The sequence below is a fragment of the Salvelinus fontinalis genome, chromosome 7 (assembly GCF_029448725.1).
Source record: "Salvelinus fontinalis isolate EN_2023a chromosome 7, ASM2944872v1, whole genome shotgun sequence".
NCBI lineage: Eukaryota > Metazoa > Chordata > Actinopteri > Salmoniformes > Salmonidae > Salvelinus > Salvelinus fontinalis.
In genome coordinates, this window is record NC_074671.1 from 25,906,029 (window position 1) to 25,928,918 (window position 22,890).

At 41.8% G+C, this 22,890-nt stretch overlaps 2 protein-coding genes across 15 annotated transcripts in view; both read left to right on the plus strand.

Annotated features, from left to right (window-relative positions):
• The window catches only part of LOC129859292 (uncharacterized), a 36,415-nt gene extending 13,616 nt beyond the window's left edge, over positions 1 to 22,799 (plus strand). Inside the window, exons 2-4 of the mRNA XM_055928892.1 lie at positions 7,842 to 8,303; positions 16,394 to 16,404; positions 22,209 to 22,799. Coding sequence (XP_055784867.1) covers positions 7,858 to 8,303; positions 16,394 to 16,404; positions 22,209 to 22,666 — 915 coding nt within the window. The 5' untranslated portion in view covers positions 7,842 to 7,857 and the 3' untranslated portion in view covers positions 22,667 to 22,799. The remainder of the gene's footprint in view (positions 1 to 7,841; positions 8,304 to 16,393; positions 16,405 to 22,208) is intronic.
• Positions 1 to 22,890, plus strand: part of c7h8orf34 (chromosome 7 C8orf34 homolog) — a 172,484-nt gene that overhangs the window by 41,618 nt on the left and 107,976 nt on the right. The window lies entirely within an intron of this gene.

The window sequence follows — 22,890 nt, forward strand, 5'->3', positions numbered from 1 at the left end:
ATCTTTCTCCTTCAATTTCTCCATTAACTCCTTTACTGTCTCTGCGTCACTCACCTGCTCCTTATGTAAAGCAGGAGGAGTTGGCTCAAGTCCCCTGACTGACCCAACTATATTCCCCGAGAGCCACCCCCCAAGAAATGTTTGGGTTTGACTTGCGGGCTTCCAGCCTTGTTTCCGTGCTGCCTCCTCATATCGCCGCCTCTCCGCTTTCGATGCCTCCAGCTCCGCTTTGGGGCGGCGACACTCCTCTGGTTCTGCCAAGGGTCCTTCTCCGTCTAGGATTTCCTCCCATGTCCATTCCTCCTTGTACACCTGCTGCAGTCCGTTAACCCGCTGCTTGATCCTTCGTTGGTGGGTGGTTCTGTAACGCTTGTTCTCCTCCTCTTCGTCCGAAGAGGAGGAGTAGGGATCAGACCAACATGCAGCGGGTTTAGAAAACATAATGAATTTATTAAACGACGAAGACGAACACGAAACAACACTTGGAATAATACAAAATAACAAAACGAACGAAGACAGACCTGAACTAGAGAACTTACAAATAACACGAAGAACGCACGAACAGGTATAGACTACAAACAAAAACGCTACAGTCCCGTGTGGTACGCACATACATACAGACACGGAAGACAACCACCCACAAACAAACAGTGTGAACACCCTACCTTTATATGGTTCCCAATCAGAGGAAACGTCAAACACCTGTCTCTGATTGAGAACCATATAAGGCTAATTACAAACCCTAAACATAGAAACACAAAACATAGAATGCCCACCCCAACTCACGCCCTGACCAACTAAACACATACAAAAATAACAGACAACAGGTCAGGAACGTGACAGAACATTTAATGAAAATAATATTTGTACCTATTGCTTACTTTGAGCAATGAAATATGTTAAATAGCCAGAATAGATTTTTCTCTCCATAGGAAGACAAGTAGTGTGTTTATTATGTATCTTGTTGGTGAGAGTTTATTGCAGGGTAACCGTGCACTTCAAAACAGGCTAGAAGTCATGAACATCACGGCACCACAATCTCATCATTTATAATAATATTTAATAGCTTCATCTCCCAGGAAATAAAAGCATCAACATACGGTTTACATATTATAGAATACAATATATACATATGACATGGGTGATGCAATATTTACAAACAATTAAAGTGACTACGATACCGTAGAACAGTATAGAGTACAGTTTACACATATGAGATGAGTAATGCAAACGGACACATTAAAGTAGCTAGTGTTTCATTTTCTTAAAGTGGCCAGTGATTCCTAATCTATGTCTATAGGCAGCCGCCTCTGATTTGCTAGCGATGTCTGTTTAACAGTCATTAACATACAGTACATGTGTAATATTTCATTCCTTTTTTGTTTCTAGTATTTCTATGCTACTGTTACAGTTGACTATTACAATTGAAAGAGGTTGGAAGAAGAAGAGAAAAATAGATAGAAAGAGGAACGAAGGAAATGGAGGAAGGAAGGAACAGCAAAGACTAAACATGCCTCTGCTAACTTGTGTGTGTTAATTAAGACACCGTGTGACTCATGCAGTAAATTCTTTCACACTAAATAACAACAGATAAAATCCTCTTATTCTTCCTCAAAACAAAATGTCAAAAAGGTATATTACATACCTGGGTACTCTCCAGGTTTATAACCTTAACATGGATATCCCCCTACTGTAGAACACTTCTAGTAATCCAGTGTATTTCAGTCATGAAACATACTGTACATGAAACTTGCATAACACATGGTATCACTGTATCTTTGTAAAACACGTCTAGAACTGTACTTTACACAGATGGCTGATGCAATTCAAAGTAGTCATCCATACAGTAGTGATGTTCAGAGATACAACACAGTACAAGTCACGGCCGTTAAAAGGAGAGGACCAAGGTGCAGCGGTGGTAAGCGTACATTTTCTTTATTAATTCAAAATGACCCCGAACAAAACAATAAACACTACAAAAAACAAACCGTGAAGCTCAAATGCTATGTGCCCTAAACAAAATCAACTTCCCACAAAGACAGGTGGGAAAAAAGGCTACCTAAGTATGGTTCCCAATCATAGACAACGATAGACAGCTGTCCCTGATTGAGAACCATACCCGGCCAAAACATAGAAATAGAAAATCATAGAAACACAAAACATAGAATGCTCACGCCCTGACCAAACCAAAATAGAGACATAAAAAGGATCTCTAAGGTCAGGGCGTGACAGTACCCCCCCCAAAGGTGCGGACTCCGGCCGCAAAACCTTAGCCACCCAGACCCTCCCCTATAGGTTATCTATCCGCAAAGGCGGCTCAGGTGCGGGACGCAGACCCCGCTCCACCGCTGGCTCACCCCACTTTGGTGGCACCTCTGGTGCGGGGACCCTCGCCGTCGACCCCGGACAGGGGACCCTCGTTGCGGGCCCCGGACTGGGCGCCCTCGTTGCGGGCCCCGGACTGGAGGCCGTCGCTGGGGGCTCCAGACTGGAGGCCATCGCTGGGGGCTCCGGACTGGAGGCCGTCGCTGGAGGCTCCGGACTGGAAGCCGTCGCTTGGGGCTCCGGACTGGAAGCCGTCGCTTGGGGCTCCGGACTGGAGACCGTCGCTGGAGGCTCCGGACTGGAGGCCGTCGCTGGAGGCTTCATGCCATGTCTCACCCCTGGAGGCTTTGTGCCACGGATCATCACTGGAGGTTTCGTGCCATGGATCATCACTGGAGGCTTCGTGCCATGGATCATCACTGGAGGCTTCGTGCCATGAATCATCACTGGAGGCTTCGTGCCATGGATCATCACTGGAGGCTTCTTGCCATGGATCATCACTGGAGTGGAGAGACACACAGGAGGCCTGGCTATGGGAGCAGGCACAGGACTCACCAGGCTGGGGAGACATACAGGAGGATTAGTTCTTGGCCGAGGCACAGGACTCACCAGGCTGGGGAGACATACAGGAGGCCTTGTCCTTGGCCAAGGCACCGGATACACTGGGCCGTGGAGGCGCACTGGAGATTTCGAGCTAAGAGCCTGCGCAACCCGTCCTGGTTGGATGGTGACTTTGGCCCGGCACTTGTGGGGCGCAGGCACAGTACGCACTGGGCTGTGCAGACGCACTGGAGACAGTGCGCAGAGCCGGTGCAGGATATCCTGGCCCAAGGAGACGCACTGGAGGTTTGAAGAACAGGGCTGGCACAATCCGTCCTGGCTAGATGCTCACCCTAGCCCGGCAGATGCGGGGAGCTGGGATGTAGCGTACCGGGCTAAGAACGCGTACTGGAGACACCGTGCTCTCCACCGCATAACACGGTGCCTGACCAGTACGACGCCCGCCACGGTAAGCACGGGGAGTTGGCTCAGGTCTCCAACCTGACTCTGCCACACTCCCCGTGTGCCACCCCAAAACATTTTTGGGGCTGCCTCTCGGGCTTCCTTGCCAGCTGTGTTCCCTCATAACGTTGCCGCTCCGCTTTAGCTGCTGCCTTCGCCTTCCTCTCTGCTTCTACCTGCTCCCAGGGCAGGCGATCCCTCCCGGCCAGAATCCCCTCCCACATCCAGGATCCCTTGCCATTTAAAATGTCCTCCCATGTCCAGTCCTCCTTACCACGCTGCTTGGTCCTTTGGTGGTGGGAAGTTCTGTCACGGCCTTTAAAAGGAGAGGACCAAGGTGCAGCGTGATGAGCGTACTCTTTTTTAATTCAAAATGACGCCGAACAAAAAAATAAACACACAAAAAAAAACGTGAAGCTCAAAGGCTATGTGCCCTAAACAAAGTCAACTTCCCACAAAGACAGGTGGAAAAAAAGGCTACCTAAGTATGGTTCCCAATCAGAGACAACGATAGACAGCTGTCCCTGATTGAGAACCATACCCGGCCAAAACATAGAAATAGACAATCATAGAAACACAAAACATAGAATGCCCACCCCATCTCACGCCCTGACCAAACCAAAATAGAGACATAAAAAGGATCTCTAAGGTCAGGGCATGAGAGTACAGTGATGTATGCAGGAGCAGCACTCCCTTCTCAGGAACATAGAAGGGCAGAATCCATCAAACTATTGTGTATAACATAACAAAAACAAGGTCGTGATTTGGATCAACTAAAATGAATCGTATATTTGGATAAGCAAGTTCCTAAAATGTAAAAATACTGTGTTACACTAGTACTGTACAGTTGTTTGTTTATGTCTGACATTATGAAAATAAAAATACATTGAATGCATTTCAACAGTATGTAATTTAGACTAATTGACTAAGACAACAGTTGATTTCGACCAATAAGTTGTTACAACAATAAACCGTCATCACTTGTTATGTCATTGATCAACATTCCATTCTCATGACTTTTCCTATGTCATGACAGAGAGAACATTTACAAGAAAACAAAACTACAGTAGCTCGCCTTTTCACCTGACTGCAGGGTGAGGTCTAAGAGATCAAGAAAAAATATGATCATCTATAAATATACTGCAGCTACAATGATTATGGGTGAATCACTCTATTCTTTTCAACAAACAATAATAATAATAATAATTTGTGTAAATAATATTTGTTCCTATTCCGTACTTTGAGCAATGAAATATGTTAAATAGCAGAAAAGCCAGAATAGATTTTTCTCTCCATTGGAAGACAAGTAGGTGTGTGTTTATTATGTATGTTGTTAGTGAGAGTTTACTGCAGGGTAAACGTGCACTTCAAAACAAGTTAGAAATCATGAACATTACGGCACCACAATCTCATCTTTTATAATAATATTTAATAGCTTTTTCTCCAAGTAAATAAAGGTATCACCATACGGTTTACATATTATAGAATACAATATATACATATGAGATGGGTGGTGCAATATTTACAAACAATTAAAGTGACTAAGATACCGTAGAATAGTATAGAGTACAGTTTACACATATGAGATGAGTAATGCAAGATACGGAGACATTAAAGTAGCTAGTGTTTCATTTTCTTAAAGTGGCCGTTGATTCCTAATCAATGTCTATAGGCAGCAGCCTCTGATTTGCTAGTGATGGCTGTTTAACAGTCATTAACATACAGTACATTTGTAATATTTCATTCCTTTTTTGTTTCTAGTATTTCTATGCTACTGTTACAGTGGACTATTACAATTGAAAGAGGTTGGAAGAAGAAGAGAAAAATAGATAGAAAGAGGAACGAAGGAAATGGAGGAAGGAAGGAACAGCAAAGACTAAACATGCCTCTGCTAACTTGTGTGTTAAGACACCGTGTGACTCATACAGTCAATTCATTCACACGAAATAACAACAGATAAAATCCTCTTATTCTTCCTCAAAACAAAATGTCAAAAAGATAGATTACATATGTACCTGTGTACTCTCCTGGTTTATAAACTTAACATGGATATCCCCCTACTGTAGAACACTTCCAGTAATCCAGTGTATTTCAGTCATGAAACATTTATGAAACATGCATAACACATGGTATCACTGTATCTTTGTAGAACATGTCCAGTACTGTGCTTTACACAGATGGCTGATGCAATTCAAAGTAGTCATCCATACAGTGGTGATGTTCAGAGATACAACACAGTACAGTGATGTATGCAGGAGCAGCACTCACTTCTCAAGAACATAGAAGGACAGAATCCATCAAAGTAGTTTTAGATTACTGCTTCAGATGACTTTCTAGAACATTTAGTAGTGTCCCTGCTTTCACCCACCCATTTCCTGCTGTATTTCAAATAATTTCAAAGTGATGTATTTTTCATAAGGGTCTAATACTGTATGTCCTGATGAATATAGATCTCTCTGCATTATCGTCAGACAGTAAAGTCTACTAACAGAACTGCTCATGTAATCCAAAACTCTGTTTGTGTGTTTGTGTGTGTGTGATGGATTATTACTACAGATGTCGGATCTTTACTTGATCATTTTTTGTTGCTGAGAATTTTCCTGCTGCATCAAATGAGCCCCGTGAGTCCCTAAAAAAGAGCAGTTCTCCTTCTCTCCATGCTGGGCATTCGAGTTAATAGGATCACGGTTCGCCATCAAATGAATGTTCTCTCTTGCTCGCTCAAACGCTAGGCCTAGGTCCTATTTCTGTAACATTCAAATGTACAAAAATGTATCTGAAATCAGCCAGACACATCATCAACCGTCATTTTACACAGCTTAATAACAATATAGATATTGGTCTCCACTAGCCTACGACATACAAGTGTTAATTGTATGGTAAGGTCAGAATTAAGTTCAATTGTGGCCTCCACTCTGCTGTTTTTCTCTCGGTTCCTGAAGCTTTTCCAATATCAAACACTATTTCTCAACTGCCAGTCTGGCATTGAAGAGACAGCGCTGTGCTCCTCTCTACACCAGAATATAATGGGTTGAGATACACCTTTACAGGCTCTTGCCATTTAGCAGATGCTTTTTTCTGTCTAAATATTGGTATTGGTGGCCCTAGCGGGAATAAAATCCACAATCCTGGCGTTCAAAGTGAAACGCCCTACATGCCCACAGGATACCCTAATCCTATTTGGAGTCCATTGTTTGTGTCTTAGTGGATTTCAGTCATGAAACATAAATAGGATCTCTGCATTTGAGAGAGAGAGAGGAGGGTGTAAACTATTAGTACATCTGCCCGCTTTCATCCTTATATATACCTTGGTAATGTGATAACCTGTCTGATGTAAACAAAATGGAAAACTAGAACCTCATTTGTTTACATATTCACCGCACGACACGCCCTTGTCATGACTTCCTCTAGAACTGGTATAAAGTCATCCGTTGAATAACTCTACCTTACCTGTACCCTGAGATCAACATAATCTAGACATCCAGCTCTGTCATTAGGTAAGTACTTTATCCATCTAATGTTGATCAAACTTGCTAAGTTTTACATTTTGTTTCTAACATTCCAACATTGCCTTTTGGTTATTTTGGGAATAAGTTGATGAGCAGTTTGTTTAGGATGTCCTTTGCCTTGACTATTTTAAGTCTCTTAAATCCTCTCTGTAAAATGTGCATATGATCAAAGAGTAGGTCACCAACAAAAAAGCTAAACCATTGACCGAATGCATACCATGACATTTTCATATACAAATAGAATTTGTTTATAATGTTGTGAAAATAATGGATATTTGTTACTGTCACCCAGAACAGTTAAACTACTACCCGACTTGTCCCTCAGACGGCATAATAATGTGGACTAGCCACAGGGTCGTGAACAGACCTTTAATGGGGGAGGTGATCAAAGTAAAAACAAAGCCACAGTCACTCATCACATATTGTAGGGTAAACAAGCTAGAACCACAGATGAAAGGGAGGTAGTGAAAGTATTGTTGCTAGAATCACTACTGTGGTGGTCTATATCAGTTGATCATCCCAAATGTAGATGCATCAGCTAGTTAGTTATGCTTTCAAAACAAGCTAACTAGTCTTTACTTGATTTAAATCGGTTCTGCTGCTGACAAACAGTCAAACTGCAGTTGCCCGTTTTCCTGTCCCTTACCCTGAGACGACACATGGTAGCAACTCTAAGTAACCTACTACTGGCAGTTATCATTTCAAACTCACCACCCGGCGCTGTAGATCACTTGTCCATGCAGGTAGAAGGGCGCCAGAGGGGACTTTTTACAAGATTCATGAGAACATCTAGTTTGATGGGCAATTTGTTACAATTAAAGTAACAAGAGAGAAAATTAATTAATTTAAAAACACCACCAATCAAAAGGGGACTGTTTTAATAGTAGGCACAAAGGGCAGGTGCTCCAGTGCCCCTTAGACTCTATCTGTGCATGTGCCTGACTGGCCATAACATTAGGGTGTAGTACCTCTCTCACATCGCTGACAGTCCTGTCTTCTTTACAGCAGCATTTACACAACCATGTGGGCAGAAGATGACTTCACTCCTCCCTATGGAGTAGTGCGACTGGGCCAATCTGAACCAGAAGATGGCAAAACCTACGTCATGTACCACGGCACCGCTAAACAGGAGGCAGAGAAAATTATGGCCGCTGGTTTTCGTCAGTCTTCTGGTGGTATGTTGGGGCGTGGAGTGTACCTCAGCCGAGACCTGCAGAAGGCAAGCAGGTACCCCCTGGAGCTTCCTGAAAATCAGAGGGTTGTCATCCGAGTCAAAGTCAATGTGGGCAAGGTGAAAAGAATTGACCGTAAGGATCATCCTCTGCGGACAACCTGGCATGAGAACGGTTACGACACCGCCTGGGTTCCTCCTAACTGTGGTATGGTGAAGAGTGGTCTAGAAGAGGACTGTGTCTGGGACCCAAAACACATCACTGTCTTAGGTACCATCCAACCACAAGTGTCAAAGTTGTAGTGTAATCCACGCTAGTGATGAAGGGTGGATAATGTGTAACAATATGAAAAGATGTCATTTAGTATGTCATTTAGTCTCATTGACTAAAACAGTTGATTTTGGCCAATAAATTGTTACAACAATAAACCGTCATCTCTTGTTATGTCATTGATCAACATTCCATTCTCATGACTTTTCCTATGTCATGACAGAGAGAACATTTACAAGAAAACAAAACTACAGTAGCTCGCCTTCTCCTGACTGCAGAATCCAAAATGTACAACTAGAACCTCATTTGTTTGCATATTCACCGCACGACACGCCCTTGTCATGACTTCCTCTAGAACTGGTATAAAGTCATCCGTTGAATCACTCTACCTTACCTGTACGCTGAGATCAAGATAATCTAGACATCCAGCTCTGTCATTAAGTAAGTACTTTATCCATCTAATGTTGATCAAACTTGCTAAGTTTTACATTTTGTTTCTAACATTCCAACATTGCCTTTTGATTATTTTGGGAATCTGTTGATGAGCAGTTTGTTTAGGATGTCCTTTTAGTGAAAATAATATTTGTACCTATTGCTTACTTTGAGCAATGAAATATGTTAAATAGCAGAAAAGCCAGAATAGATGTTTTCTCTCCATAGGAAGACAAGTAGTGTGTTTATTATGTTTGTTGTTGATGAGATTTTACTGCAGGGTAACCGTGCACTTCAAAACAAGTTAGAAATCATGAACATTACGGCACCAAAATCTCATATTTTACAATAATATTTAATAGCTTCATCTCCCAGGTAATAAAGGCATCAACATACGGTTTACATGTCTATTATTATTCAACATACTGTTAACATACAGTACATGTGTCAAATGTCATTCCCCGTTTGTTTCTAGTCTTTCTCTGCTACTGTTACAGTTGACCATTACAATGGAAAGAAGAAGAAGAGAAAAATAGATAGAGAGGAAGGAAGGAAAGGGAGGAGAGTAAAGAACAGCAAAGACTAAACATGCCTCTGCTAAGTTGTGTGTTAAGACACCGTGTGACTCATGCAGTACATTCATTTACACTAAATAACAACAGATAAAATACTCCTATTCTTCCTCAAAACAAACTGTCAAAAAGGTAGATTACGTACCTGTGTACTTGCCAGTGTTGCCCCTACTGTGAATACTTCTAGTAATCCAGTGTATTTCAGTTATGAAACATACATGAAACATGCATAACACATGGTATCTCTGTATCTTTGTAGAACACATCTAGTACTGTACTTTACACAGATGGCTGAATGCAATTCAAAGTATTCATCCATACAGTAGTGATGTTCAGAGATACAACACAGTACAAATCAAACCAAATTGTATTTGTCACATGCGCTGAATACAACAGGTGTAGACCTTACAGTGAAATGCTTACTTACAAGCCCTTAACCAACAATGCTTTAAGAAGTTAAGAAAAAATATTGTTAAATAAAAAATTGAAAATAAAAGTATAAAATAATTCAACGGCAGCAGTAAAATAAAATAGCGAGGCTATATACAGGGGGTACCGGTACAGAGTCAATGTGCGGGGGCAGCGGTTAGTCGAGGTAATTGTGGTAATATGTACATGTAGGTAGAGTTGAAGTGACTATGCATAGTTAATTAACAGAGAGTAGCAGTAGCGTAAAAGAGGGGTCTAGGTAGCCCTTTTGGTATGCTGTTCAGGAGTCTTATGGCTTGGGGGTAGAAGCTGTTAGGATGCCTTTTCGACCAAGACTTGGCGCTCCGGTACCGCTTGCCGTGCGGTAGCAGTCTATGACTAGGGTGGCTGGAGTCTTTGAGAATTTTTAGGGCCTTCCTCTGACACAACCTGGTATAGAGGTCCTGGATGGCAGGAAGCTTAGCCCCACATTGTACGCACTATCCTCTGTAGTGCCTTGCGGTCGGAGGCCGAGCAGTTGCCATACCAGGCGGTGATGCAACAGGTCAGAATGTTTTTGATGGTGCAGCTGTAGATCTGAGGACCCATGCCAAATCTTTTCAGTCTCCTGAGGGGGAATAGGTTTTGTTGTGCCCTCTTCACGACTGTGCATGGAACCATGTTAGACCATGTTAGTTTGTTGGTGATGTGGACACCAAGAAACTTGAAGCTCTCAACCTGTTCCACTACAGCCCCGTCGATAAGAATGGGGGCGTGCTCGGTACTCCTTTTCCTGTAGTCCACAATCATCTCCTTTGTCTTGATCACGTTGAGGGACAGGCTGTTGTCCTGGCACCACACGGCCAGGTCTCTGACCACCTCCCTATAGGCTGTCTCGTCGTTGTCGGTGATCAGGCCTACCACTGTTGTGTTATCGGCAAACTTAATGATGGTGTTGGAGTCGTGCCTGGCCGTGCAGTCATGAGTGAACCGGGAGTACATGAGAGGACTGAGCACACACCCCTGACGGGCCCCCGTGTTGAAGATTAGCGTGGCGGATGTGTTGTTACCCACCCTTACCACCTGGGGGCAGCCCGTCAGGAAGTCCAGGATCCATTTGCCGACGGAGTTTAGTCCCAGGGTCCTTAGCTTAGTGATGAGCTTTGAGGGCACTATTGTGTTGAACGCTGAGCTGTGATGTATGCAGGAGCAGCACTCACTTCTCAGGAACATAGAAGGGCAGAATCCATCAAACTATTTTGTGTATAACATAACAAAAACAAGGTTGTTTTTTAGATGAAATAAAAAATAATCTTATATTTGGATAAGCAAGTCTCTATAATGTTCAAATACTGGGTTTCACCAGTACTATACAGTTGTTTGTTTGTTTACGTGTGAAATTATGAAAATAAAAATACATTGAATGTATTTCAACAGTATGTAATTTAGACTAATTTACTAAAACATTTGATTTTGGCCAATAAATTGTTACAACAATAAACCGTCATCTCTTGTTATGACATCGATCAACATTCCATTCTCATGACTTTTCCCATGTCATGACAGAGATAACATTTACAAGAAAACGAAACTACGGTAGCTCACCTTCTCCTGACAGCAGGGCGAGGTCTAAGAGATCAAGATAAAAGCAGATAATCTATTTATTAATATACTGTAGGTACAATGATTATGGGTGAATCACTCTATTTATTTCAACAACCAGCAAAATAAACAAAACAATGAACATTTAGTGAAAATAATATTTGTACCTATTGCTTAATTTGAGCAATGAAATATGTTAAATAGCAGAAAAGCCAGAATATATTTTTTCTCTCCATAGGAAGACAAGTGTGTGTTTATTATGTATCTTGTTGGTGAGAGTTTATTGCAGGGTAACCGTGCACTTCAAAACAGGCTAAAAAGCATGAACATCACAGGACCACAATCTCATATTTTATAATAATATTTAATAGCTTTATCTCCAAGTAAATGTAACGGATGTGAAATGGCTAGCTAGTTAGCGGGTACGCGCTAATAGAGTTTCAATCAGTTACGTCACTTGCTCTGAAACCTAGAAGTAGTGGTTCCCCTTGCTCCGCAAGGGCCGGGGCCTTTGTGGAGCGATGGGTAACGATGCTTCGTAGGTGACTGTTGTTGATGTGTGCAGAGGGTCCCTGGTTCGTGCCCGAGTGCGAGGGGACGGTCTAAAATTATGCTGTTACATTGATGCTGTTGACCCGGATCACTGGTTGCTGCGGAAAAGGAGGAGGTGGAAAGGGGGATGAGTGTAACGGATGTGAAATGGCCAGCTAGTTAGCGGGTACGCGCTAATAGCGTTTCAATCAGTTACGTCACTTGCTCTGAAACCTAGAAGTAGTGGTTCCCCTTGCTCTGCAAGGGCCGCGGCCTTTGAGGAGCGATGGGTAACGATGCTTCGTGGGTGTCAGTTGTTGATGTGTGCAGAGGGTCCCTGGTTCGCGCCCGGGGCGAGTGGATGCCGTAAAGTTATACTGTTACATAAATGAAGATATCAACATACGGTTTACATATTATAGAATACAGTATATACATATGAGATGGGTGATGCAATATTTACAAACAATTAAAGTGACTAAGATACCGTAGAACAGTATAGAGTACAGTTTACACATATGAGATGAGTAATGCAAGATACGGAGACATTAAAGTAGCTAGTGTTTCATTTCCTTAAAGTGGCCAGTGATTCCTAATCTATGTCTATAGGCAGCCGCCTCTGATTTGCTAGCGATGGCTGTTTAACAGTCATTAACATACAGTACATGTGTAATATTTCATTCCTTTTTTGTTTCTAGTATTTCTATGCTACTGTTACAGTTGACTATTACAATTGAAAGAGGTTGGAAGAAGAAGAGAAAAATATATAGAAAGAGGAACGAAGGAAATGGAGGAAGGAAGGAACAGCAAAGACTAAACATGCCTCTGCTAACTTGTGTGTGTTAAGACACCGTGTGACTCATGCAGTAAATTCTTTCACACTAAATAACAACAGATAAAATCCTCTTATTCTTCCTCAAAACAAAATGTCAAAAAGGTAGATTACTAACCTGGGTACTCTCCAGGTTTATAACCTTAACATGGATATCCCCCTACTGTAGAACACTTCTAGTAATCCAGTGTATTTAAGTCATGAAACATACATGAAACATGCATAACACATGGTATCTCTGTATCTTTGTAGAACTCATCTAGTACTGTACTTTACACAGATGGCTGATGCAATTCAAAGTCGTCATCCATACAGTAGTGATGTTCAGAGATACAACACAGTACAGTGATGTATGCAGGAGCAGCACTCACTTCTCAGGAACATAGAAGGACAGAATCCATCAAAGTAGTTTTAGATTGCTGCTTCAGATGACTTTCTAGAACATTTAGTAGTGTCCCTGCTTTCACCCACCCATTTCCTGCTGTATTTCAGATCATTTGAAAGTGATGTATTTTTCACAAGGGTCTAATACTGTATGTCCTGATGAATATAAATCTCTCCATTATCGTCAGACAGTAAAGTCTACTAACAGAACTGCTCATGTAATCCAAAACTCTGTTTGTGTGTGTGTGTGTGTGTGTGTGTGTGTGTGTGTGTGTGTGTGTGTGTGTGTGTGTGTGTGTGTTTGTGTCTGTTTGTGTCTGTTTGATGGATTATTACTACAGATGTCAGATCTTTGCTTGATAATTTTTTTGTTGCTGAGAATTTTCCTGCTGCATCAAATGAGCCCCGTGAGTCCCTGAAAAAGAGCAGTTCTCCTTCTCTCCATGCTGGGCATTCGAGGTAATAGGATCACGGTTCGCCATCAAATGAATGTTGTCTCTTGCTCGCTCAAACGCTAGGCCTAGGTCCTATTTCTGTAACATTCGAATGTACAAAAATGTATCTGAAATCAGCCAGACACATCATCAACCGTCATTTTACACAGCTTAATAACAATATAGATATTGGTCTCCACTAGCCTACGATATACAAGTGTTGAGTGTATGGTAAGGTCAGAATTAAGTTCAAATGTGGCCTTCACTCTGCTGTTTTTCTCTCGGTTCCTGAAGCTTTTCCAATATCAAATACTATTTCTCAACTGCCAGTCTGGCATTGAATTGACAGAGCTGTGCTCCTCTCTACACCAGAATATAATGGGTTGAGATACACCTTTACAGGCTCTTGCCATTTAGCAGATGCTTTTTTCTGTCTAAATATTGGTGGCCCAGCAGGAATCAAACCCAGAATCCTGGCGTTGCAAGCGCAATGCCCTACAGTACATGACCACCCTGATCCTATTTGGAGTCCATTTGTTGTGTCTTAATGAATTTCAGTCATGAAACGTACATAGGGAGAGGGAGAGAATCTGCCTCCTCTCATCCTTATGTACCTTGATCATGTGATATCCTCTATCATTGGAAACAAAACTAAACTGAAAAGTAGACCCTCATTTGTCTGCATGTGGACTGTACGACTCGCCTTTATTAGAACTTCCTCTAGAACTGGTAGAAAGTCATCCGTTGAATCACTCTACCTTACCTGTACCCTGAGATCAAGATAATCTAGACATCCAGCTCTGTCATTAGGTAAGTACTTTATCCAACTAATGTTGATCAAACTTGCTAAGTTTTACATTTTGTTTCTGACATTCCAACATTGCCTTTTGGTTATTTTGGGAATCTGTTGATGAGCAGTTTGTTTAGGATGTCCTTTGCCTTGACTATTTTAAGTCTCTTAAGTCCTCTCTGTAAAATGTGCATATGATCAAAGAGTAGGTCACACACAAAAAAGCTAAACAATTGACCGAATGCATACCATGACATTTTTGTCACATTGGTATAAAGGGTTGGGAGACAGGCTCAGGAATGCGTAATAGTTTTAAAAATGTATTTACCCAAATTACAGTGTGACGTGTACAGGCACGGGGACGAAAACCAAACAAACACGTAAACCAAACACAGGGTTGAGACCCAAACAAAAGAGCGAGGAGGACCTTGAATAAATACAGAGTCGCACAATGATTATCACACGGGATGAGACACGTAATCATCTGCTCAATATACGTGGCACGAAAGCCAAAACAACACATCACAGCTACTCACACAACCAACGGACGTTGGAACAATAATCGACAGGACAATGGTGAATAAAGGGCACACTGTAACGCTCGTCTTCCTCCTCGTCTGAGGAGGAGCAAGGATCGGACCAAAATGCAGCGTTGTTTGAATACATACTTTACTTTTATTTAAACAAAGACGAAAAACACTTGATAAACTACAAAACAACAAACCGACAAACAAAGGAACGAAGACGATACAGTCCTGTAACATGAACACTAAACACTGGTACACTGAAACGAACGAAACAGTACCGTGTGGCGAACAAACACAGACACAGCAACAATCACCCACAAACAAACAGTGAGAACAGCCTACCTAAATATGGTTCTCAATCAGAGGAAACGTAAAACACCTGCCCCTGATTGAGAACCATATCAGGCTAATGCAATAAACCCAACATAGAAACACATAACATAGAATGCCCACCCAGCTCACGTCCTGACCAACTAAACAAGGCTAAACAAAGGAAATAAGGTCAGGAACGTAACACACACTTATACAATTACTAATCAATGGGAATAGGGGCCAGGTGTGTGTAATGACAGTTCCGGAGGGATCCGTGACAATTTTCATGTAAAAATGAATTTGTTTTTAATGTTGTGAAAAGAATGGATATTTGTTGCTGTCACCCATAAAAGTTAACCTTCTACCCGGCATAATAATGTAGACTAGCCACAGGGTCGTGAACAGACCTTTAATTGTCAAAGCACACTCACTTGTCACATATTGTAGAGTAAACAAGCTAGAACCACAGATGAAAGGGAGGAAGTGAAAGTATCGCTGATAGAATCACTACTGTGGTGGTCTATATCAGTTGATCATCCCAAATGTAGATGACTCAGGTAGTTAGCTTGTTTTGAAAGCATATCTAAGTAGTCTTTACTTGAAAAATTTGTTCTGCTACTGACAAACAGTCAAACTGTACCTGCGCTCTTCCCTGATCCTGAGACGACACATGGTAGCAACCCTAAGTAACCTACTACTGGCAGTTATCATTTCAAACTCACCACCCGGCGCTGTAGATCACTCGTCCATGCAGGTTGAAGGGCGGGGGAGGGGACTTTTTTCAAGATTCATGAGTTTATGAGAACATCTAGATTGATGGGCAATTTGTTACAATTAAAGTAACAAGAGAGAAAATAAATTAGTTTAAGAAACACCACCAATCTAAAGGGGACTGTTTTAATAGTAGGGACAAAGGGCAGGTGCTCCAGTGCCCCTTAGACTCTATCTGTGCATGTGCCTGACTGGCCATATCATTAGAGTATTGTGCCTCTCTCACATCGCTGACAGTCCTGTCTTCTTTACAGCAGCATTTACACAACCATGTGGGCAGAAAATGACTTCACTCTTCCTCATGGGGTAGTGCGACTGGGCCTATCTGAACCACAAGATGACAATACCTACGTCATGTACCACGGCACCACTAGGCAGGCCGCAAATCAAATCCTGAACACTGGTTTTCGTCAGTCTCCTGATGGTATTTTGGGGCGTGGAGTGTACCTCAGCCGAGACCTGCAGAAGGCAAGCAGGTACCCCCTGGAGCTTCCTGAAAATCAGAGGGTTGTCATCCGAGTCAAAGTCAATGTGGGCAAGGTGAAAAGAATTGACGGTCAGTATCATCCTCTGCGGACATCCTGGCATGAGAACGGTTACGACACCGCCTGGGTTCCTCCTAACTGTGGTATGGTGAAGAGTGGTCTAGAAGAGGACTGTGTCTCGGAACCAAAACGCGTCACTGTCTTAGATTTCATCCAGCCTAATATGCAACAGCCCCAGTGCCATTCACGCTGGTGAGGAAGGGTGGATAATGTGTAACAATATGAAGAGAAAAAGACATTGAATGTATTTCAACAGTATGTAATTTAGTCTCATTGACTTAAACAGTTGATTTTGACCAATAAATTGTTACAACAATAAACCGTCATCTCTTGTTATGTCATTGATCAACATTCCATTCTCATGACTTTTCCTATGTCATGACAGAGAGAACATTTACAAGAAACGAAACTATGGTAGCTCACCTTCTCCTGACTGCAGGGCGAGGTCTAAGAGTTTAAGATAAAAGCAGATAGTTTTGTGTACTCGCCAATGTTGCCAATACTTCTAGTAATCCAGTGTATTTCAGTCATGAAACATACTGCACATGAAACATGCATAACACATGGTATCCCTGTATCTTTGTAGAACACGTCTAGTACTGTACTTTACACAGATGGCTGATGAAATTCAAAGTATTCATCCATACAGTAGTGATGTTCAGAGATGCAACACAGTACAAATCAAATCAAATTGTATTTGTCACATGCGCCGAATACAACAGGTGTAGACCTTACAGTGAAATGCTTACTTACAAGCCCTTAACCAACAATGCTTTAAGAAGTTAAGAAAAAATATTGTTAAGTAAAAAATAGAAAATAAAAGTATAAAATAATTCAACGGCAGCAGTAAAATAAAATAGCGAGGCTATATACAGGGGGTACCGGTACAGAGTCAATGTGCGGGGGCACCGGTTATTCGAGATAATTGAGGTAATATGTACATGTAGGTAGAGTTGAAGTGACTATGCATAGATAATTAACAGAGAGTAGCAGTAGTGTAAAAGAGGGGTCTAGGTAGCCCTTTTGGTATGCTGTTCAGGATTCTTATGGCTTGGCGGTAGAAGCTGTTAGGATGCCTTTTCGACCAAGACTTGGCGCTCCGGTACCGCTTGCCGTGCGGTAGCAGAGAGAACAGTCTATGACTAGGGTGGCTGGAGTCTTTGAGAATTTTTAGGGCCTTCCTCTGACACCACCTGGTATAGAGGTCCTGGATGGCAGGAAGCTTAGCCCCACTGTACACACTATCCTCTGTAGTGCCTTGCGGTCGGAGGCCGAGCAGTTGCCATACCAGGCAGTGATGCAACAGGTCAGAATGTTTTTGATGGTGCAGCTGTAGATCTGAGGACCCATGCCAAATCTTTTCCGTCTCCTGAGGGGGAATAGGTTTTGTTGTGCCCTCTTCACGACTGTGCATGGAACCATGTTAGACCATGTTAGTTTGTTGGTGATGTGGACACCAAGAAACTTGAAGCTCTCAACCTGCTCCACTACAGCCCCGTCGATGAGAATAGTAGAGTGCTCGGTCCTCCTTTTCCTGTAGTCCACAATCATCTCCTTTGTCTTGATCACGTTGAGGGACAGGCTGTTGTCTTAGCACCACACGGCCAGGTCTCTGACCACCTCCCTATAGCCTGTCTCGTCGTTGTCGGTGATCAGGCCTACCACTGTTGTTTTATCGGCAAACTTAATGATGGTGTTGGAGTCGTGCCTGGCCGTGCAGTCATGAGTGAACCGGGAGTACAGGAGAGGACTGAGAACACACCCCTGATGGGACCCCATGTTGAGGATTAGCGTGGCGGATGTGTTGTTACCCACCCTTACCACCTGGGGGCAGCCCGTCAGGAAGTCCAGGATCCATTTGCCGACGGAGTTTAGTCCCAGGGTCCTTAGCTTAGTGATGAGCTTTGAGGGCACTATTGTGTTGAACGCTGAGCTGTGATGTATGCAGGAGCAGCACTCACTTCTCAGGAACATAGAAGGGCAGAATCCATCAAACTATTTTGTGTATAACATAACAAAAACAAGGTTGTTTTTTAGATGAAATAAAAAATAATCTTATATTTGGATAAGCAAGTCTCTATAATGTTCAAATACTGGGTTTCACCAGTACTATACGGTTGTTTGTTTGTTTACGTGTGAAATTATGAAAATAAAAATACATCGAATGTATTTCAAAAGACTAATTTACTAAAACAACAGTTGATTTTGGCCAATAAATTGTTACAACAATAAACCGTCATTTCTTGTTATGTCAATGATCAACATTCCATTCTCATGACTTTTCCCATGTCATGACAGAGAGAACATTTACAAGAAATCAAAACTACAGTAGGCCACCTTCTCCTGACTGCAGGGCGAGGTCTAAGAGATCAAGATAAAAGCAGATAATCTATTTATTAATATACTGTAGGTACAATGATTATGGGTGAATCACTCTATTTATTTCAACAACCAGCAAAATAAACAAAACAATGAACATTTAGTGAAAATAATATTTGTACCTATTGCTTAATTTGAGCAATGAAATATGTTAAACAGCAGAAAAGCCAGAATAGATTTTTCTCTCCATAGGAAGACAAGTAGTGTGTTTATTATGTATCTTGTTGGTGAGAGTTTATTGCAGGGTAACCGTGCACTTCAAAACAGGCTAGAAATCATGAACATCACGGCACCACAATCTCATCATTTATAATAATATTTAATAGCTTCATCTCCCAGGTAATAAAGATATCAACATACGGTTTACATATTATAGAATACAATATATGCATATGAGATGGGTGATGCAATATTTACAAACAATTAAAGTGACTAAGATGCCGTAGAATAGTATAGAGTACAGTTTACACATATGAGATGAGTAATGCAAGATACGGAGACATTAAAGTGGCTAGTGTTTCATTTCCTTAAAGTGGCCAGTGATTCCTAATCTATGTCTATAGGCAGCCGCCTCTGATTTGCTAGCGATGGCTGTTTAACAGTCATTAACATACAGTACATATGTAATATTTCATTCCTTTTTTGTTTCTAGTATTTCTATGCTACTGTTACAGTTGACTATTACAATTGAAAGAGGTTGGAAGAAGAAGAGAAAAATAGATAGAAAGAGGAACGAAGGAAATGGAGGAAGGAAGGAACAGCAAAGACTAAACATGCCTCTGCTAACTTGTGTGTGTTAAGACACCGTGTGACTCATGCAGTAAATTCTTTCACACTAAATAACAACAGATAAAGTCCTCTTATTCTTCCTCAAAACAAAATGTCCAAAAGGTAGATTACTAACCTGGGTACTCTCCAGGTTTATAACCTTAACATGGATATCCCCCTACTGTAGAACAGTTCTAGTAATCCAGTGTTTTTCAGTCATGAAACATACATGAAACATGCATAACACATGGTATCACTGTATCTTTGTAGAACACGTCTAGTACTGTACTTTACACAGATGGCTGATGCAATTCAAAGTCGTCCTCCATACAGTGGTGATGTTCAGAGATACAACACAGTAGTGATGTATGCAGGAGCAGCACTCACTTCTCAGGAACATAGAAGGACAGAATCCATCAAACTAGTTTTAGATTACTGCTTCAGATGACATTCTAGAACATTTAGTAGTGCCATTTTCTGCTGTATTTCAGATCATTTCAAAGTGATGTATTTTTCATAAGGGTCTAACACTGTATGTCCTGATGAATATAGATCTCTCTGCATTATCGTCAGACAGTAAAGTCTACTAACAGAACTGCTCATGTAATCCAAAACTCTGTTTGTGTGTGTGTTTGATGGATTATTACTACAGATGTCGGATCTTTACTTGATATTGTTTTGTTGCTGAGAATTTTCCTGCTGCATCAAATGAGCCCCGTGAGTCCCTGAAAAAGAGCAGTTCTCCTTCTCTCCATGCTGGGCATTCGAGTTAATAGGATCACGGTTCGCCATCAAATGAATGTTGTCTCTTGCTCGCTCAAACGCTAGGCCTAGGTCCTATTTCTGTAACATTCGAATGTACAAAAATGTATCTGAAATCAGCCAGACACATCATCAACCGTCATTTTACACAGCTTAATAACAATATAGATATTGGTCTCCACTAGCCTACGATATACAAGTGTTGCGTGTATGGTAAGGTCAGAATAAAGTTCAATTGTGGCCTTCACTCTGCTGTTTTTCTCTCGGTTCCTGAAGCTTTTCCAATATCAAATACTATTTCTCAACTGCCAGTCTGGCATTGAAGAGACAGCGCTGTGCTCCTCTCTACACCAGAATATAATGGGTTGAGATACACCTTTACAGGCTCTTGCCATTTAGCAGATGCTTTTTTCTGTGCAAATATTGGTGTTGGTGGCCCTAGCGGGAATAAAATCCACAATCCTGGCGTTCCAAGTGAAACTCCCTACATGCCCACAGGATACCCTAATCCTATTTGGAGTCCATTGTTTGTGTTTTAGTGGATTTCAGTCATGAAACATACATAGGATCTCTGCATCTGAGAGAGAGAGAGAGGAGGGTGTAAACTATTAGTAAATCTGCCCCCTTTCATCCTTATATGTACCTTGGTCATGTGATAACCTGTTTGATAGGAAACAAAATGTACAACTAGAACCTCATTTGTTTGCATATTCAGCGCACGACACGCCCTTGTCATGACTTCCTCTAGAACTGGTATAAAGTCATCCGTTGAATCAGTCTACCTTACCTGTACGCTGAGATCAAGATAATCTAGACATCCAGCTCTGTCATTAGGTAAGTACTTTATCCATCTAATGTTGATCAAACTTGCTAAGTTTTACATTTTGTTTCTGACATTCCAACATTGCCTTTTGGTTATTTTGGGAATCTGTTGATGAGCAGTTTGTTTAGGATGTCCTTTGCCTTGACTATTTTAAGTCTCTTAAATCCTCTCTGTAAAATGTGCATATGATCAAAGAGTAGGTCACCAACAGAAAAGCTAAGCAATTGACCGAATGCATACCATGACATTTTCATATACAAATTGAATTTGTTTATAATGTTGTGAAAAGAATGGGTATTTGTTACTGTCACCCAGAACAGTTAAACTACTACCCGACTTGTCCCTCAGACGGCATAATAATGTAGACTAGTTACAGGGTCGTGAACAGTCCTTTAACGGGGGAGGTGATCAAAGTAAAAACAAAGCCACACTTACTCATCACACATTGTAGGGTAAACAAGCTAGAACCACAGATGAAAGGGAGGAAGTGAAAGTATCTTTGCTAGAATCACTACTGTGGTGGGCTATATCAGTTGATCATCCCAAATGTAGATGCATCAGCTAGTTAGTTATGCTTTCAAAACAAGCTAATTAGTCTTTACTTGATTTAAATCTGTTCTGCTGCTGACAAACAGTCAAACTGCAGTTGCCCCTTTTCCTGTCCCTGATCCTGAGACGACACATGGTAGTAACCGAAAGTAACCTACTACTGGCAGTAATCATTTCAAACTCACCACCCGGCGCTGAAGATCACTCGTCCATGCAGGTTAAAGGGCGGGGGTGGAGACTTTTTACAAGATTCATGAGAACATCTAGTTTGATGGGCAATTCGTTAATCTTAAAGTAACAAGAGAGAAAATAAATTAGTTTAAGAAACACCACCAATCAAAAGGGCACTGTTTTAATAGTAGGAACAAAGGGCAGGTACTCCAGTGCCCCTTAGACTCTATCTGTGCATGTGCCTGACTGGCCATATCATTAGGGTGTAGTACCTCTCTCACATCGCTGACAGTCCTGTCTTCTTTACAGCAGCATTTACACAACCATGTGGGCAGAAGATGACTTCCCTCTTCCCTCTGGGGTAGTGCGACTGGGCCAATCTGAACCAGAAGATGGCAAAACCTACGTCATGTACCACGGCACCGCTAAGCAGGCGGCAGGGAAAATTAGGGCCACTGGTTTTTGTCCGTCTCCTGGTGGTATGTTGGGGCGTGGAGTGTACCTCAGCCGAGACCTGCAGAAGGCAAGCAGGTACCCCCTGGAGCTTCCTGAAAATCAGAGGGTTGTCATCCGAGTCAAAGTCAATGTGGGCAAGGTGAAAAGAATTGACCGTCAGAATCATCCTCTGCGGACAACCTGGCATGAGAACGGTTACGACACCGCCTGGGTTCCTCCTAACTGTGGTATGGTGAAGAGTGGTCTAGAAGAGGACTGTGTCTGGGATCCAAACCGCATCACTGTCTTAGATTTCATCCAGCCTAATATGCAACAGCCCCAGTGTCATTCACGCTGGTGAGGAAGGGTGGATAGTGTGTAACAATATGAAGAGAAAAATACATTGAATGTATTTCAACAGTATGTAATTTAGTCTCATTGACTAAAACAACAATTGATTTTGACCAATAAATTGTTACAACAATAAACCGTCATCTCTTGTTATGTCATTGATCAACATTCCATTCTCATGACTTTTCCTATGTCATGACAGAGAGAACATTTACAAGAAAACGAAACTACGGT